The following is a 20,560-nucleotide window of genomic DNA, read 5'->3' on the forward strand; positions in this document are numbered from 1 at the left end:
GATAATTCTCTCTCTGATATAAAGCAGACATCTTAGGAACCTAAATACGTCTCGGATTAACTCTGACTAGCATTCTTTTTTTTTTTTTTTAATATCTGTACAAAATTTTATTTTTGTTATTAAAAAAAATCCAACTATCAGCTCTTGCCACTGTACTTCTTGGCCACATCTTCTACAACACGGCACAGATCTAAGCTGAGAAACAGTTATGGAACACATTTGTGCCTAATCCACTGCTACAGTAGCTCAGGTTAAGAGCTAAGAATTTAATTAAATACCTATAATTACTTCATTTTTTTTCTGCTTGTGTTTTTCAGTACATTTCTGCTAATGTACATTTAGTATATTTCTGCTTCTACTATGGCTCAACATTTTTCTAAGGTTGTGATTATTCTGAAAGGGTCAAGAAATATTTCCCCACATAGGATTCTGGGCTGCAAAAGTTAGTTTTTACAGTGAATAGGGAAGTTTCTCCAATCCATGTATCTGTCTAATAATGAGTTTACACTTATCATGTGATCTCTGTAATTATTTCACTAGTTGACTGCCAGCATCTCTTTAACCTAACGCTGCACATGCCGTGTTTCTAACAGACTACAATACCACAGATATCCCTCTGAGTGTACCACTCTTCTGCTCCAAACAGATGGTGGCTCCTCGCTATAAAATATAAAGTTCAGAAGGCCTCTCCAGTGTTTCCAAAAATACATCTGGCATCCTGAATTCTTATTTCTCACCACAGCAGTTCGCTGCTCTAGTCAAAATGAGGTCCTTTCTTTAAAGATAGCTCATATTTTGTTCTTGCCTCTCCCATCCACTTGAACTATATCATCCTCCTTATTTCATTTCTGTCATTCTAATCATTCTTCAAATCTCCTCTTTTCTCTGACAAATCTGACTTTCCCAGCAATCACTGTACAATTCACATGGCAATTAATCACATTCTGTATTTTATCATTTCTTTCTAACGTGTGTGTTTATCTCTACATGGGGAGCTGCACTGACCGTAGGGATGGGACCATGTCTCATGTTCTGTACAGTCTCCTCCCTACGTCAATTCACCACGTGATAGCTTGTCCATGTTTGATCTGCTGAGGTTCCTAGAAAGCTTATATATAAACGTAATTAAGTATGCATCTCCTTAACTTACAGAGTCATGTAATAATCCTATCCAAGGCCAGTTTTTTATCCTGAGCATTTCTCTTCAGTTTCATGGCTCTGTTGTTTATTTATTCACTGTTTAGAGAGCTACTGTGTATAATAAGTATTTTCTGTTTTTAAAAAATGTTTAAAACATTAACCTAAACATTAATTTAGGGGTGTGAAACTTTTTTTCTTAACTGTCTCTGGAGTAAGAGCAGCCAACTTTCTTGAGGGACCTTGAAGAGATTCAGCAAGGCAAAATGAGATAATTTTTCAAATTTACACACCAGGCTTACATTTTCAGGCACATGAAGAAACATGAGCACTTATATGGTTAGTACTGAATCAGTAACACCTTCTGAGGGCTTATTTCCTCTAACCACATGTGGAACCTAGGATCTAGCTAAAGGGATCAGCCTTTCTTCACTCTACCACCCAATTACCATGGGCTTTTCAGTTGTGTCAACATTTTGTCCTTGTCTGATTTAGGGTTCACTCTAAATGTAGCACATGACGTATTTTTATTTTTAAATGAATTTTCACAGCTTTAAGATACAAGTCTTGATACTTTGAGGTCCTGGGTACAAAAGAAAGACTCAGAACCACTGCTCTAGACCAAGATATAAAACCTGTTACTGGCAATATACAATATCACTTTTATTCAACTCACTAAAATGTATTAATCGTAAACTTTTTCTTTTTGCAAGGATACGTTTATGTTAAGAAAAAGGAAATGATAGGACATGGCTGTGCAATAATGAATCCTGCAGAACGGCTCAACTGAGAGGATACATCATTTCTACCAGTGGTTGATGTCTCTCTCAAGACCTGCCCCGAGGAGCTGGAGATTTGGAGGGCGAGTCTCTCTCTTCTTAATGAGTTTCATTACTAACTTTGGCTCCCTTAAATCTTTCAAGCCTATGGTTAAAAATTAAGTTATTCATTTATAGATGTCTAAAAACTTCAAAACCCTACAAGGAAATACTTACTCGAATTACCGACTCTGAAATGTAGGGCAATTAAGAAAGAAAGAAAGAAGGCACTGTTTTGTCTCTCGGTACTAGTGCGAAGATAAAAACACTACAGAGGTGCAGCTGACACCTCATCAGTATTTCTAAGGAAGGTAAAGGGATAGAGTTTTGCTCTGATGAAGCATAGCAGGGTACAACAAAAACGGTTATCCAGTTCAACACAAAACACCTACAGTGGCAACATTAAGGTTAAGAAAGAAGTTATCCCCAGGTATTCAACTGGGCACACAGGGGCACTGAAAGTCAGGTCTTTAAAATAATAGCTCATTTCTCTATCACTAAGTTCTAGTGATGGTAGCAGCCTGCTGAAGGAGAAAGTGAGATATTTAAAAGGATGTTCTTCGCTTCAAAATTAAGATTTAAGGGAGAAGGAGAAGGAAAGGCAGACATACAGGGAGGAAGTAAGTACAGCCCAACAAGAAGGTACTTGATGCCCGTTACGTGACAACAAACTTAACTACAAAATAGAACTGTATCTCTACCTCCATTTCTAGACATTTCCTTAAACTGACTCCTTAACATGAGACATAGTATAATTTATTACAGATTTCATTATGTGAATGTATTATATCTAATATTTACATTACAAAATTATTTTAAATGCTTAAGAAATAAAAGAAAACTTACCCCATCGCTTTCTCTATGTGGATTCAGCCTACTATAAACAGCTTCAATAACATTGCGCCTAAAAAAAATTATGCTTTAGTTTTATTAAATTACAATTACTAAGCTTCTGAGTATTTAAAATAATACTTCATCTTAAATATCCTCAAAAATTAACTGCCACATTAAATGCTTGCCAAGAACATAGTTTCTACACTTCACTTAGAATTTGATTCAGCACAAGCCATTTGTTCTTATTTATAAAGTAAGAGAACCTTCACCTTTTCAAAACACATGATAAATAATTCCCTTAAAAAAAAAAATGCCTTTGGATGAAATTTTTAAAGTTCTTCTCTACTATATAAGAACCATCAACCCATCTCATCTTTAGATAATTGATATACTTCTTCCCCCAAATTACTTAATTACTAATTATAAACGAACTCAAAATTAGTTCTTTTTGTTCTACTTACTTGCCAGCAAGACCTCCCCCAGGAGGCAAATTTGGGATATTTTCTGCAGACAAGATGCGCATGACATGGGCAAGATCAGGCATTCCTTCCTCACCAGACTTCTCCATAATTTCTGCAGGTTTTTAAAAAGAATTCCTAAATTAATGTGTTAACTCAGGATTCAGAGAGAGTGAAACAAGGGGAACTATTTGGTAGTATCGATTTTAAAATGTAAAAAAAAGCAAACATTATCTTACGATCACACAAGGAATAAAAGTAATATAAAAAGTTATCTGCATACATAAAAGCAAAAACTGGAAGAAATGAAATGTTCAACAATACAGGGACAGTTAAGAAAATTTTGGTATAGCCACTGAGTGAAATGGTTTACAATCACTAAAAATGATCCCTGTGAACACAGGATAGCTATGTGGAAAAACACTTTGATCTAATTTTATACAAGAATAATACGAAAGTTATTAATACTGTAATTCCCAAAAAAAGTGATAGATGAATAAGGACTGTAAGGAGAAGGGGAAAAATTAGGAATTGTTTTATAAGGTTATTTAACTGAAGAACAGTTGACAAATAATATTAGTTTCAGGTGATTCGACAATTATACACATTATAAAACGCTCACCACACTAAGTGTAGTCACCATACAATGTTAGTACAATATTACTGACTATATTTTCAGCCCTGTAACCTCTTTGATAACTGGAAGTTTCTACCTCTTAGTTCCCTTCACCTAGTTCGCCTATCCTTCCTCTGGCAATCATTAGCTTGTTCTCCACACCTATGATGACTCTGTCTCTGCTTTGTTTTTTAGATTCCACATGGAAGTGAAACACTGTCTTATTTCACTTAGCATAATACCTTCTAGGTCCATCCATGCTGTTTTATAAGCTTTTTGATCCCGAGGTAGTTATGTTCCACAACAATTTAAAATACAAAAGGAGGGGCACCTGGGTGGCTCAGTCAGTTAGGAATCTGCCTTTGGCTCAGGTCATGATCCTAGGGTCCTGGAATGGAGCTCCACATGGGGCTCCCTGCTCAGCGGGGAGCCCCATTCTCCCTCTGCCTCTGCCCCTCTCCCGTGCTCATTCTCTCTCTCTCTCTCATGAATAAATACAATCTTTTAAAATAAATAAAATTAAAAAAGGAAAATAAATCACAGAACTTGCTAAGGCTCAGAACAAAACAAAACATTTACACGTTCCATCTATATTTACAATTTATGAAAAATACATCTTTAGAGCATGATTATTTGGCCAGTATTAAGACATAAACTCTTCAAAAATCGGAGGATGCCAACTTACTTTTAAGACAACAAAAAAGCAGTGTCCTCAGCAGCCACCATGCCTCACGAGGCCCTCGCCATCACCGTAACCTCACCACTCCCATCTGACTCTGCCCCTGACTCCCCTCTATCTCCAAAAAGGCTCTATGCAGGGAAGCCTTCTCCTACTTCTAGATCTTCACATGTGCTTTTCCTTTGATTTGAAACACATTTTACGCCATTCCAATCAACCCATTTTGCATAGTTCGCTCATATTCAGGTTTCAACTTCATGTGTCACTTTCTCAAATTCTTCTCCAACCCAAGGCTGAAGTCTGTGCACTGCTACATGCTTCCACTGTAGATGCTGCTTACTCTATCACAGATTGCAAGCTTCTTGAAGGCAGGACTGTCATTTTTCTGCCTTATACTTGTATCTCTACAGTACAGGATTTCTCAGCCTTGGCACAATTGACTTTTTGGATCAGCCACATCTTTTTTTTTTTTTTTTTTGGTGGAGGCAGTCTTGTGTACTACAAAATGTTAAGCAACATCCCCAGCCTCTCCTCACTTTAGGCTAGTGACACCCTCTCAGTTATGACACCAAGTATGTCTGCAGACATTGCCACAATGAAAGAGAGAGAGAGAGAAAAGAATGAGTGTGTATGTTATAGAAAATAGAGGAGTCACATGCATTGTAAACAAATGGGGAATCTAGGTAAAAGGTACTACATTGTACATGGGAGCTCTCTATATTTTTTCAATTTTTCTTTAATTTTAAAATTATTTCAAAATAAAAAGTTAAAAAAAATAAGAACAGTTGATCCTTGCTTGAATGACTTAAGTTTCAACTGTGTGGGTCCACTTATACATGGCTTTTCTTTCAATATAGTACACTACCGCCGTCAATATATTTTCTCTTTATGATTTTCTTAATAACATTTTCTTTTCTCTGGCTTACTTTATTGTAAAAATACATACATACACATATATATCATATATAGGACATACAAAATATGTGTTAATTAACTGTTTAAAGCTTCCGGTCAATAGTAGACTATTGTAATTAAGTTTGGGGGGAGTCAAAACTTATATGTACATTTTCAACTGAGGGGGAGTGTGGGGGGGGAGACAGGGAGATGAAGGTGGGAATAGTGGGTGTGTTTGCACTCCCAACCCCCATGCTGGTCAAGGGTCAACTGTAAAATCAATACTCTTTCACAACATCAATGCTGACTCTTATCAGTAACATAAAAACATATGGTATAATGAATTCCTATGATTGACCTGGGAGGAATCAGTGTTAGTCGAATTAGAGCACTTGATGTTCATAAGCCCAGAGGCAAATTTCACTGGACTCTTCACTACTAAAAGTATAATCAGGAAAAGAGGAAATAAAATGGCAAAATTTAACAGACTATTTTCAAATGTTTCTCTTTGGTGGTATAATAGACGTATTTGTCTTCTCCCTGCCAATAAATTCCCACACATTGGTCCAAGATGTAATAGTAAATCTTAGGCAGACAGATGCTTGTTTTTTAAGGCCTTGTTTTGAAATACTTAATCGTTTTTCCTAATTCTAAAAAAACTATTTCATAAACAAGGGAGAATACTCTTCCTTTCCTTCTAAATGGGAATTAAAAAAAAAAAAAAATCACCTTTCTTACTTACCTTCAACCCGTGATTCCAAGTGCTTATCCAGCTCTGAATCTTTTCTCACTGCTTCATCTGAAACCTTGGGTGCATTTGAAAAGCAAACTAGTACAATACTCATGTTATCTCGACTTCCCTGTATTTTAAAGAAAGAAAAAGAATTAGATTTCCATAGTCCAGCAACTTTCTATTATTTCATTCACAACAGTTAATTACATTAAGCAATTATAGTTTATTTAAATCACCAGAATGTACACATTCAACGCATTAATTTCCATTCTAAAGAACTATCTGAAGCATTCCCTGAAGAAACAAGATCTCTAGATATGGGTAGATCTGTGATTATTTTATGACTTTTAATTCTGTGTACCTATTCTTACCCACCAGCACTCTACAACCTACATATGAAGGTATTACATCTTCTAAACTCTGTTTCCCACTCAACCTGCATATTCCCAAAGTCGCTTGCGCCCAAAAACACATGTTCCCAAACAAGTGTGCAATTTTCACCTAGCTAATTAACCCGCATCAGAGCAATGCTAGTAAAACTCTACTGAATTTGACATGGCTGAAAATTAATGATCATTAGGATACCCAAGACACTATACTGAACAATTACAAGCAGAGAATAAAACAGATTGTAAACTGTTCTGAGGATAAAGCAGCAAACAATGGAAGGTAACTGGATGGCTGAAATACTGTAGTCAGATATAATAACTTGTGGAGAAAAGACATCAGATCGTTATATAGAATCAAAAATTGTGTCAGTCTGCAGAGGGGAGCCAAAACTGCTAACTTAGGGACAAATTTTACTGTCGCCTTGGTAATCACACTACCATAGGCAAATTATCTATATTTTTAAAAGTAGCACTATTACCATGAGATTACAAGAAATAAATTTAAAATCTTCTCGTAGCTTTTCCTATAGGTATATTACTTTAACTGAGTTTCTTAGAACAGGACTTAGAATAGTGACTGTTTCAACTCCCCCCGCCCCCAAAATAAACTAAGTCAATGGAGGTGGTAGGCTACTTTGTCTGATGGTGCAGTTTGCCAACCCAAGTGAAAAAAGCTAAGGCCATACCCATTCTAGTCTTTTCAGTCATTATGGCCAGAATCTAGGCAGGCATTGTCTGGTTCAGACTTGCCACCTTTCTGGAACCCACATGACACAGCCAAAAAGACACAAAGGCCTTGAAAAACTTTTGCCACCACCTCCTAAAAGTCAATGTAGCAAAGCTTGAAGACAGTGGAGGTCAGGCCTTAAGAAGGCTTCAAAAAGAATAACTCTTTCCACAGACTCCCATGTTTTAGTGGGAAAAAATATCATGAGTATATAACCAGATTCTCCATACCTGAAAAAAAAAAATCAGGATTTCCAAAAAAATCAGAACTGGCCCAAACTAATTTCATTCTTTCATGAAATCCACCAAGACTTTCACAATGACTTCATATTAGAAAATATGCACTGGCTGTGTGAATATATATACATATCCACACAAACACACTATGGTTCCAAACAGCATCCTCCCCCCCCCCCCCCCCAAAGAATCAATACATTCTACAGGAATCAGGATTGACCATGTAAGTTCAGGTCAGGCAAAAGCTTTATACCAGAGATAATTAAAGTTACACACACACACACACACAATTTCCATTAGGTTTTTATGTTATAAAAATTACATCTTATCAATTGGGAAATTAACTGAAAGATAGTTTCAGGAAGTTTAAATAACAAAAAATAAAGGAAATAATTTACATTTACACCTCAGCTCTGTGTGATTCCAATGATGCTTCTTCTATTTCTACATAAAGATGACTTTCAGGGGCGCCTGGGTGGCCAGACAGTTGAGCAACTGACTCTTTCAGTTTCAGCTCAGGTCATGATCTCAGGGTTGTGGGATCGAACCCATCCATCGCTCCAAGGCTCCGCACCCAGCCCTGAGCCTGCTTAAGATTCTCTCTCCCTCGCCCCTTACCCCTCCCCCCACCCTCTCTAGCTCTAAAATAAATAAACCTTAAAAAAAAAAAAGCCCCAGAGTGCTACAGTGTACTCACAGAGATATTAAAAATGAGGGGAAACAGAGTGATACTCCACATTTGTGGATACCTTGCAAACTAGTGTGAAGTCGTTCAGTTTTAACATCGGATAACACTATATTCCTCTCAAGGACATCCAATATTTTCAAAGCCGGGGTTTTGAGAGTTGCTATGATAAAAAGCAAGTCCCATAAAAAAAATCAACGTGATACAGGAAATGAGGGTGGCTGTGCCCAATGATTCCAAGATCTGAGAAGCTGTGCAGTGAACAGGTACACATATCTTTCTTGTTAGTATGTAACTGCAGTATCTCTTTTTTTAAGATTTATTTATTTATTTTAGAGAGAAAGAAAGAGAATATGAGTGGGGGGGGCAGGAAGGGAGAGAGGGAGAAAGAGAATCCCAAGCAGACACCCCACTGAGCACAGAGCCCCACGCTGGCTCAATCCCACACCGATCCCACCACTGTGAGATCATGATCTGAATTGAAACCAAGAGTCGGACACGCAACCGAGCCACCCAGGTGCCCCTGTAACTGCAGTTTCTTAAAGAATGAAATAAAGGATTTTTTCAATGTATATGTATTATTTTGTTAAGACATATATATACTCATTAAGCTTGGCTCTAACCATATAATACTTGTATCTGCTAAGTATTAATATGGCTAAGTAGCACTACGAAAAAATTCTGAGATACTCGGGCACCATGAAACCAAGAAAGTTTGAGAACTGCTACACTATAGACTATACTTTTACATTCAGTCCTTCCCTTCCATACTCCAAAATACCCAACCACACTCCACTCTAATACTATTTATGTCTACATTTGTGTTATTTAGAATTACATTTTCTGAAAGCTATAATGGAAAAACTCCTGAGTTTAGAGCTAAACAATTTTGGGGGGTATATGGGTACATTTTTCATGTCCTATTACTAATCTGGAATGGCGCTGCCTTTGGAAAATAAGCCAAAAAGACATAAAGGCCCTGAAAAACTCTTGCCACCACCTCCTAAAATTCAATGTAGCAAAACGTGAAGACAATGGAGGTCTTGACTCTTGGTTTCAGCTCAGGTTGTGAGCTGAAATTTTCCCTCAATTTTATCCAACTATCAGGTACTATTCTCATGTATATAAATAAGCTTCTGATAAGTGTATATAAGCAGAATTTAGAAAATCGAATAGTATTTTAAAAGAAAAAATAATAGAACAATTTAAAGGAATACTGAATTTTACAATTTAAGAAAAAGCAGGTGGCAAAGTAACATACATAATATGATCCATTTCTATAAAAAACCAAAAAACAAAAAACAGAAAGGAAGGGAAAGGAAACCCTATTTTTATATTTCTATATGTTTGTATGAATAAACAGAATTATTTGGAAGAATATGTGGCTGCTTAAGGGGGATGATATTTTTAAAAAGGACATAAATACAAACATCTTCGGATTTGTTCACAAATGTTCTTATTCATCTTGTAATTATTGAAAAAAGAAAAGGGAACTCTTAGTATTTCCATTCGGAAAAAATTTTTCGTCAAACCTTCTGTGAAACATTGGCAACGGACCCAACAAACTTGAATCAGGAAATGTGAGTTCTAGTCTTGGCTTCAACACTCATCAAAATATGACTTAACAGCTATCTTTTAATGTCAAACCTCTATTTCCTTACTTGCAAATTAGAAATGGATTTTTATTTCGTTCATCTCAGGCTACTAGGAGGACAAATGAGTGTTATTTACAAGTTATGAAAGGCTATGCAAACAGCAGTTGCATAGCATATGCAACCTGAAATTAGCATAAATACCATGAATGCTACCAGCATTGGCAATAAAATAGGAAGGCTGCTTTCTTAGGGATTATTCTCTCCTAGAGTTAACGTATCTTAAGAGAGTAATGCCTGAGTAGAGTCATCCAACACTTACTGCTTCATATTCCTAAGTGGCAATCTTGAGATTATCATTAGCAATAATAATGCTAACTATCTTTTATAGTTGTTGTGAAAATTAAATGCATTAAGGTATGTATAAAGTGCTTAGAATAGCATTTGGCTCATAGAAAGCAATAATTTACTGATGTTATTGCGATTATGACGATTATCACAATCTTCCAAGATTTCATGAGTTAACATATAAAAGTGCTTGTAAACAATTAGGGCATGACAAGTGTTAGAAGTGTTAGAAAATATTAACACATCATTTAAATCTATTATCAGGGAAACTTCTACTTAAAAATCAGATCTAGTCTCTCTCCTCCTGAAGTAGCTAGCACCTACTGAGCAATCGCTAAGTGCCAAGCACTGAGCTAAAGTGCTTTCCATGGATTTTAAAATTTTGTATTCAATCTTTCAAAGTTCAAAGCAATCATACCCTATTTTAACCATATTGTTTTATAACATTGCTAACCCCTGGTTTTACACTACAAACAAGTGACAAATTATGGAGTTAGAAAAACAGAAATGGGTAAGAAGTTTTAACATGCAAAGGTTCAAAATATTCAAAGGTCTGTTATGTTTCAACACAAAAGTTAACTAAGCTTCTCAAAACTGATTTCAATTTGGGGGCACCTGGGTGGCTCAGATGGTTAAGCATCTGCCTTTGGCTCAGGTCATGATCCCAGGGTCCTGGGATCGAGTCCCGCATGGGGCTCCCTGCTCAGCAGGGAGCCTGCTTCTTCCTCTCCCTCTAGTGCTCCCCCTGCTTGTGCTCTCTTGCTCTCTGTGTCAAATAAATAAATAAAATCTTAAAAAAACAAAACAAAACAAAAATGATTTCAACTTGGGGCACCTGAGTGGCTCAGTCAGTTAAGCATCCAACTCCTGATTTCAGCTCAGGTCATGATCTCAGGTTGTGAGAGGGAGTCCCACACCCCACCTGAGACCCCACACTCAGCGGGGAATCTGCTTGAGATTCTCTCTCCCCCTCTCCCTCTACACCCTCCAGCACACGCTCCCATTCTCTCTAATTAAAAATAAAACCAAAAAACTGACTTCAATTTGAATGCAGCTTCATCCTAAGGAACTATGGTGGCCAACTTCCACTAAAATTGAATGACTCATGGGTTCCAACCTCTTGTCCCTATTACTGTCATTTATCATTTCTGAGATTCTAGGAATCCAGGATATTTAATACCATCACCAGGAATATTTAATTACTGATCAAAGCTGTCAAGCAAAGATCCGCCACCAGAATCATTTCACCCCCTCCAAAAGGGTAGGGTCAAAATTCCTGAAAACAAACATCCTTTCAATGGAAGGGAGTGTGCAGTTTATCCACAATACAAGCTTCTTTTTTACTCCAAATTACAGACCTAATAGATTTTGGCTATTCCCTTCGAAACAAGACGCCATTCTTTCAACAAAATACTATACAACCGTGACAAATGATTTAGACTGATACCTACAGACATGGAGATCTCGCTACAGCGTACCGTTGCACAAAAAAGCATACTGTAGAATAACAAGTATAATGATCTCCTTTTTATAAAAATATACATACTAACGGGCAGGCAAAAAAGACTGGAAAAATATATACCAATGAATGGAGCCAACTTCAGTGAGTGGCAAAATTTTTGAATGTTTCTTTATATTTCCTGGATTACCTGGAATTTTTTTTTAATAGCTAAGTATATACTTGTTTTATAATCAGGGAAAATGCTGTCTTCATCTGCTAGTCAGGCAAAAAACATCTGCTTGCTTTTGTCTCAAAAAGCTGCAGGTCAGAATCTCTCCACTTGGAGTCCAAAGGGAAGACATTTTTAGAGCCTATTTGATCACCGACAACCATCAATACTTTTGTAATTAACCTATCCAGATAAGTAAAAAAAAAAAAAAAGTATACACTATGCTTAAGGGAAAAAAAGACAAAAACAAAAAAACAAAAACCTTTGAAAAGCTAAAGGAACCATCATTTAAAACCCTTTCAGAAAAAAGCTGCCAACTGGAAATACCAGCCCTTAAATTTTCTCTATCTGAAGTTGACTCTTCCCAATCTATGAAAAAGAAGTAGACACTTCACCAAAACCTGGTTATCTCCACAGACTCAGAGAACTTCCGAAACTTTCTGCTATGTCTGTACCTTCCAAAGCAACTTTTGTGGTGGGGAGAAAGAATAGTTCTAATCTAGACAGAGTAAGTAAGTCAAAACCTTTATTTCATATAGCCAAAGGTTAGTTTTGCCTTGATATCTTTTTACTCAGAGTCATACAATACTCACATATTCTAGGCACTGGCCAGATAACTCAGATTTTAACTGACTGCTATACAGGCCCTGTCAAAAACCCACCTGAAACTACTGAATATTTTAAAGACATTCAAGGGAATTGCTAAATGTCTGTTAGTCTGGATTTGCTTTCCCTATTACTATATCAAGTTAAGATTCACAGGACATTACAAAACTAAATTAAATATTACTGATCCACAGGAATTCTTCCAGCATTATATTTTATACTACTCTTTGGTTTTTAATCAGTGATGAAAAAAACATCTATACAAAAAGAATTCTGGTATCTTCTACAAAAGTTAAGATATGCTCTACCTTGTCATGTATCACTTATATAAAGCCACCTGTAAATTCCTTTTTGATTTTGTTGCTAGGAAAGGGCTTCTTTTACTAAACAATAAGAAATACACAATTTACACTTTTACTTCAGTTTTCATCTTAGCTGCTAGGAGGCTCAGATCTAAATTACAAAACCTGACTTAGCCTAGGTCTCTGGTTTATCTTCCAATATTATACATGGCTTTTGATCTTTTGTGTATTTATTACAGAAATATACCATATACATAATTCATTAAACTGCTTCAAAATCAGGCATAAGACCTCTGTTGCCGGGTGCCTGGGTGGCTCAGTTGGTTAAGTGACTGCCTTCGGCTCAGGTCATGATCCTGGAGTCCCAGGATCAAGTCCCGCATCAGGCTCCCTGCTCAGCAGGGAGTCTGCTCTTCCCTCTGACCCTCCCCACTCTCATGCTCTCTCATACTCTCTCTCAAATAAATAAATAAAATCTTAAAAAAAAAAAAAAGACTTCTGTTGCCAATACTGAGAATTTAAATCAAAAGGCACAATTCTATATAGATGCCTCAGCCACAGCAACAAGCCACAAAGTACTTAAATGACAACAAATGCCACAAATTTATTAATCTTCAAACTAGAAGGTTGAGGCAAACGAGGCTGGCCAAAAAAAAAAAAAAAATTCTGGTGAAGAAAGTAATTTAAAAATATACAGATTTTCCCTAATGAAAAGTTTTTAAAATTTAAGTCTGGTTAATTTTACTTACCGTGCCTTTTCAAAATTAACAGGGTATTTTAATTATAACAAAAAGACTTACATACCTTATGTAAACAAGTGTCCACTACCCAATTGCACACATTTTCCAGGTCATCAGATACCTCAAGCCTAGATTTAACAAATTCACAGAGCTCCTCATTACTCATAACATCCCAGATCCCATCACAAGCCAAGATGATAAATTCATCCTCTTCTGCTCTTAAAATTTCATAAACCTCAGGCTCTGGAGAAACAAGTTGTTCTGTTGGGCCCTTGCCATCAACACACTTGTAATCATAGTCCCCCAAAGCACGAGACACTGCTAATGAACCATTAACACGTTGTATCATTACGCTGCCTCCTGCATTTTGGATTCGCTCCTTCTCCCTTGGATTGCAAGGTTTGTGATCCTGGGTAGAAAAGCAGACTTGTCCATTCCTATACAGAACAGCACGTGAATCACCACAGTTGATAAAGTAGATATGCTTAGGTGAAATCAGGACCCCCACTGCGGTTGAACCACTTCTGTCCATTCCGTTTCTGAGGTCTGAAAAGTTACGCATGTATTCATCAATTTTCAAAAAGCCAGTTCTGATGCCATTCTTGACATTTTCCACGGAGGGCTCAAGAGCAGATCCTGATTTTCCAGCTGCCCTAAAGTCTTCATTATTAGTGATGTGTTCTAATAAATGTGTTGAGCAGTAATTTGCTACTCGAGATCCAGCATGACCATCATAAACTGCAAAAAATGACCAGTCTTCCAAGCCGTGAGGAATACCTACAACAGCTGTGTGTGCATCTTCCATTTCTACTCTCCATCCTTGCATGCTGCTCAGGCCATAACGTAAACCATTCCCAGCACCATGAGCATTATGTTTCTCAGTTTTGGGTTTATCCAAAAATGCACCCATGTTTAATAATGAATCTGAAAGAAAACAAAAATTGTCAAGGGTTATATGTTTAAACCTGTCAGAGAATTATCTACAATATTCCATCTATTCTCTAGTAACTCCTGTCTCAAATATATTTTTCAGTATTATCTGAATTTACTGGAACAACAAAAAAGAAACCAAGAAAATTTCCCCATACATCCTTATTCTAGAACAGTGGTTTCTCAATCCTAGCACATTAGAATCATCAGACCAATTAAATCAGAATCTCTAGGGGTGAGACCCAGATATCAGTATTTTTTTTTTTAAGCCTCTCTGGTGATTTAGATGTGCAGTAAGTTGAAAAGCACTGTTCCACAAAGGAAAACTAAGAAACACAACCTGGTTAAGTTTTCTTAAATATTCAATTTATAAGAGAACTCAGGGTTCAATATAGAAGACTGAACCATCAGAATATTCAGAATGGTGTTGCATCTTTTCTAATATATTAAGGTACTTTAATATATTTCAGAAAGACTTCCAAAAGCATGTATTTTAAGATACTTTCCCCCAGTGATCCTGACAACCCCAAAATTTAATTAAAACATAAAATCTCCATTCTACAAACATTTGATTTTATCAAAGCTTTACTGTTTATCAAATTAAAAACTTTACTTGGATTGACTGAAATCTATTACTTAGAGTCTGTTAAAACAATGTAAGTTTAATGATGTGTTACAGAACATACTTAACATTGCTGAGTTTTCTAATCCGTGAAGCAGCATTAGGACAACTTCTACTCAGTGCTGACAGACTTAACAATCCATAGACAGGATTATAAAGTACTCCTATGCATCCCTCTCCCTCCTGACTTCACTGTTATTTTAGAATAAAGCTTTTCCAATTTCAAATGACTTGGACTAGAGTGGTGGTTCTCCAAATAAGCATGCAGATGCCCTGGTAGTTTCCCACCTACAATCCTGGCCCTAAAACTCACTAGCTGTGTGACCTTGAGTAAGGCGCTTAGTCATCTGTACTTCAAATTCCTCCTGTGAATTAATCAGTCACTTTCCCCTTCTCCTCTCTGGCAAATGCGTATCACAACAATAATACCTACACTTCACAGGGTTGCAGTGAAGAATGAATTGATACAGTGTGCTTAGAACAGTACTTGAAACAGTAAAACCATAAAATGTTTGTTATTTGCTCAAAATGCAGATTCCATAGCCCATCCACACACCCAAAGTTTTTTTTTTTCCAGTACATCTTGGATGGGGACCTTCGAAAGAGCATGCTGGCGGGGCGCCTGAGTGGCTCAGTCATTAAGCATCTGCCTTCGGCTCAGGTCATGATCCCAAGGTCCTGGGATCGAGCCCCTCATCGGGCTCCCTGCGAAGCCTGCTTCTCCCTCTCCCACTCCCCCTGCTTGTGTTCCCTCTCTCGCTGTGTCTCTCTCTGTCAAATAAATAAATAAAATCTTAAAAAAAAAAAGAAAAGAAAGCAAGCTACAGGGAACATTAAGAATCAAAAGAAACCTCTAACAAACAAGGAGCCAAATACTGTGCTCTCACTGCTAGGATTCCTACCTGCTGTCTGTTTCCTTCTGAAGTCTCTTGCTCAAGATTCAAAGTCCAGGAAATGAGTGTCTGACTGAGCTTAGGTCACTAGTACACCGACCAGCTTTATGAGCGACTGCATTCTTTCACAAATAGGTCATTTTTTTTTAAGATTTTATTTTATTTATTTATTTAAGTAGGCTCTACAACCAACGTGGAGCCCAATGTGGGGCTTGAGCTCATGACCCTGAGGGTCAAGACCTGAGCTGAGATCAAGAGTCGGATGCCTAACCGACTGAGCCACCCAGGTGCCCCTAAAAATATTATTTATAAATAATCTCTATACCCAACGTGAGGATCAAACTTACAACCCTGAGATCAAGAGCTACATGCTGTTCCGAATGAGCCAGCCAGGCACCCCACAAATTGGTCATTTTTAAGTCCCAAATTGATATTTTAAAGTTGGGTTTGTCCCTTAATGATTTTTGAGTTTTACTTATTTTTAAGTAATCTCTTACACCCAACGTGGGGCTCAAACTCACAACCCCACCATCAAGAATCAAAACACTCTTCTGACTGAGCCAGCCAGGTGCCCCTGATTTAATTTTTCAAACATGAAATATCACATATATGAAAGTTTACATAATGTATACATATAGCTAAAGAGTAATAAAATGAACACCTATGTACCCACCATACAATTTAAGAAGTAGAACATCATCAAGACCACTGAGGCATCCTATTATCCTGAATTTTATCATCAGTATCCCTTGTAGTTTAACCTTTTGAGGCATAGTTTTATATGTCTGACACTACACATTGATGTGAAGTACAATGTATGTTGCTCTAGTATTCTTGGTTTTGGCTCACCACTATATTTCTGAGATTCGTCCGCATTGATGGAGAGCCATAGTTCACTATATGCTCATGTACAATTTTTATCTATTCTACTATCAGTGAATAGGAGTTATTTTTCATTTTTTAAAATAATAAAACAGTGCTATTGTAGGAGTTTTCCTAGAATATATACCAAAATTCCCAAGTACTTAAAGTATGCAAATCTGACAGTTACTATACATGATCTTTTTTTTTTTCCCAACAAAAATCACAAAACAGGGGCACCTGGATGGCTCAGTCAGTTAAGCGTCTGACTTCAGCTCAGGTCATGATCTCAGGGTCCTGGGATTGAGCCCTGTGTAGAGCCCCGCATCAGGCTCCTGGCTCAGCGGGGCATCTGCTCGTCCCTCTCTTATCTCCCTCTGCCTCTCTCCCTGCTCGTGCTCATGTGTGCACTAACAAATAAATAAAATCTTAAAAAAAAAAAAAATCACAAAACCATTACCTTTCCAAAGCTTTATTTCTCAAATGCTCATTTGCTAACACTACTTTCTTTAAAATAGCTACCTTCTTGGTAAGTAACCTTTATCCTTAATGGGAAGATTGTGTGTGTGTGTATTCTCTTTTAGCTAAAAGTATCTGCATACTGCTGTGGAATTAGCAACTTCTATTTTAAGTTGTATTATTCTTCAAAAGCAAAGAACTTTGCTATGAGATAATCAGCAAAATTCTATGCAGTAAAATGTACTTCTTGGTCATTTCTCATATAAGTACTGTAAAAACTAGATTTTATTTTTTTAAAGATTTGAAAGAGAGCGCTCACGCGTGCCAGCAAGGAGAGGGGGAGCGGGGTTGGGGGGGGTTGCAGAAGGAGGGGAGAAGACAGAGAGTCCCAAGCAGACTCAGTGCTGAGCACAAGGTGGGCGGGGCTTAATCCCACAACACTGAGATCACAACCTGAGCCAAAATCAAGAGTCCAACACTCAACCAACTGAGCTACCCAGGTGCCCCCAAAACCTACTGTATTTATTTTAAAGTTAAAGGTCTTATTTTTATAAAATTAACTACATTGATGGCATGCTAACAGCTCTTTATAAACTCCTGGTTCAATTTCTTTGCTGCAGTAATTTACCTATGAATGATGGAGTAAATGATTTTTACCTTAAGTAACTATGACTTTCTTCCATAAAAGGTTGTCTTTATTAAAGAAGTCATTTACTATTGAAAATATACATTTGCCTAGCATCTCTTTGCTTTTGCTATTCACCCCCCAAAACCAGTCATTATTACTGAAACACAAGTTAGCGAACACTAAGGAGAAAGTATGTTACAACATCTATATTTTATTAAAATAAAATCAATCATAAAGCAAATCTTCTACAATGTGTAATTATTCTGATACTGGTTTCTTCACATCAGCACTGTATACTGAAACACCGCATGTTTCAAAGGCATGTGATGACAATGAAATGTGTTTTAATTTTTTGCCATACATTCCATGTTGTCATTTCGACCAAAACAGAAAAAACAAGGGTTTCCCCAGTGATATGGCTATCTTTTACTGTTCAAAAGAAACCTCAAAGGGCCTTGTGAACATTTATAATTTAGTGCAGTTTTGCACTCAACTGATGGCTTTATCAAACATCTATGGAAAAAAAAACTCAAAAGGTTTTTATACTCAGAATGCCTAATTTTTAAATGACCTGCTAACTTGTTATGATTTCATGCTATCATTTAGTTACATGTCAAACAACACTGTAACTCAGGCAAGGTACAGTTCCAATATTCTAGATCCACATTTCAAACAATCTTCAACAATCTCAGATTTTTTTGCATTTGGTATTTCAGATCTGATTGTATCACAGTTTTTACCCCAGAATGAGAGCGTATACTGGAATTAGGAGTTCTAACATTTTTATGTGTATGCCTGTGTGAGCTTTATTATAACTACAACCAATCTTTTCTGATAGGAGTCTTTTTTAGTCACTTGCTCACTTTTTGAAGCAGCTTCATTAAAACCTAATCATATGAAAATCAACATAATCACAGGTAAATTTCAGTCACGACGACGACGAATACAAGTGAGAAAGTGAAAATTCCACCCTTCCTTAGGATCTCTCACCAGCACATCGGACCTACTAACAGTGTGGGAAGCCAGGGCCAATCACTGTATTAAAAGCAATTTGACTTTTTCAAGACGAAAGACAATTAAGAGAAGTTCTAATTTTTAAAAACTTAATACTAATGGCTTGTTTTGTGAACCCGCATTCAGAGATCAGTGATGTATACAACTCTGTGGGCCACAGACTTTTTACGAGATTGAGAATGTATGCACAGCAAGCATTATCTAAAGACGGAACACATCTGTCTTTTTCCATTGCCTTCTTGGAGGAAAATACATTAGTGAAACCACAGCAGCATAATATGACTTTTTCAATCAATATATAATAATTGTACTATGAAGTAAGAATCTGACAAATGATATTTTAAAAGGGGTTGTCATACTTGGAAGATTAGGGACTCACTGTTGTCTTTTATTTATTCTAAGTAATTTGCTTAAATCACTCTAAGTAATCATATTTTTATTTTTTTATTTTTACTATGATTTTTTTTTTTAGGTAAACTCCAAGCCCAGTGTGAGGCTCAAACTCACAACCTGGAGATCAAGAGTCACATGCTCTACTGAGCCAGCCCGGTCCCCAAGTAATCACATTTTTAAAATCACTTAAAAGGTTTCACATGTGTTTACATATTATATAGCATTCAATTCTGGGATGACCCTACAATTTCTCATTTATAATTAGTGCTTAAGTTCCAGCAATAAATTATACATACTTTTAATGTATCTGGCAAAAGAATACTTCAGCTTCGTTCAATCAATTGAAAATTACAAATAACAACAGTACAACAGTTACTCATTCAAATATTTTTCCCCCCTTCCCTTTATTATTATTATTAAGTAAACTAGCCCCAATGCAGGGCTTAAACTCATGACCCCAAGATGAAGAATCACATGCTCTACCAAATGAGCCAGCCAGGTGCCCCTCATTCAAGTATTTTCTTTTCTTTTCATTCAAGTATTTTCTGAGTACATGCTGCATGCCAGGCACTGTATCAGGTACTAGGAATAAGTTGTCCCCTTCCCTAAAAGAACTTCTAGTCTGGTGGAAGATAAAGACCAGTACACAGATTATGAAGGCACCCTGTGATAGAGGGTACAATGGGATAAATACAGGTATGCCAACAGGAGGTGTCAAAGATAGCCTCATGTATTTAAAAATTTTCCAGGGGCACCTGGCTGGCTCAGTCAGTGGAGCATGTGACTCCTGATCTCAGGGTTTAAGTTCGAGCCCCGTGTTGGGTGTAGAGATTTCTAAAAAATAAATCCTAAAAAAAAAACAAAAATAAAAAAAAAAACTCTTTTTCTAAAGGAAGAAGCCCAAGCTGATACTTACATGATGGAAATGGGAGAAGAAATTAGACAGCATATACAAAGACCAAAAGAAGAGTAAGAGCACAATTAATTTGGTATAACTGGTATGTATGTGTATATTTGTATGTGAGTATATACATGAACATTTCAAGGGGGAAAGCAGAAGCACTGAAATCCTAAGAATAACATTATTTTCACTGAAATGTCCATTATCTACTTATCTTAGAATCATAGATTTGAGAACTCAAAAATGTGTCATCCTCTTCTTGCCTGAGAAAGTAGTAAACCCATCTGACAACTGTGCTTTTTACTGAGAAGAACAAATATGGGAAAAAGTTCTAGACGTCCTAAAATTTAGATGAGTTGTCTATAGTTTACATTCTTCTGTAGAATAAGCCTCCA

General features: G+C 36.8%; 1 protein-coding gene across 4 annotated transcripts in view; it reads right to left on the reverse strand.

The window, feature by feature from the left end:
- PPM1B (protein phosphatase, Mg2+/Mn2+ dependent 1B) overlaps nt 1–20,560 on the reverse strand; it is a 76,771-nt gene that overhangs the window by 10,532 nt on the left and 45,679 nt on the right. For 2 of the 4 annotated variants that reach the window (XM_045885082.2, XM_045885080.2), the window contains exons 2-5: nt 13,529–14,388; nt 6,179–6,296; nt 3,251–3,362; nt 2,802–2,859 (exon numbers count right to left, since the gene is read on the reverse strand). In XM_045885082.2, coding sequence (XP_045741038.1) covers nt 2,802–2,859; nt 3,251–3,362; nt 6,179–6,296; nt 13,529–14,374 — 1,134 coding nt within the window. In that variant the 5' untranslated portion in view covers nt 14,375–14,388. The remainder of the gene's footprint in view (nt 1–2,801; nt 2,860–3,250; nt 3,363–6,178; nt 6,297–13,528; nt 14,389–20,560) is intronic. The other 2 variants (XM_064572534.1, XM_064572535.1) reach the window with 2 other exon arrangements.

Source organism: Mirounga angustirostris, unplaced genomic scaffold (assembly GCF_029215605.1).
Source record: "Mirounga angustirostris isolate CCGP_5_RB_7025 unplaced genomic scaffold, mMirAng1.0.hap1 SCAF_10, whole genome shotgun sequence".
In the NCBI taxonomy this organism is placed as follows: Eukaryota; Metazoa; Chordata; class Mammalia; order Carnivora; family Phocidae; genus Mirounga; species Mirounga angustirostris.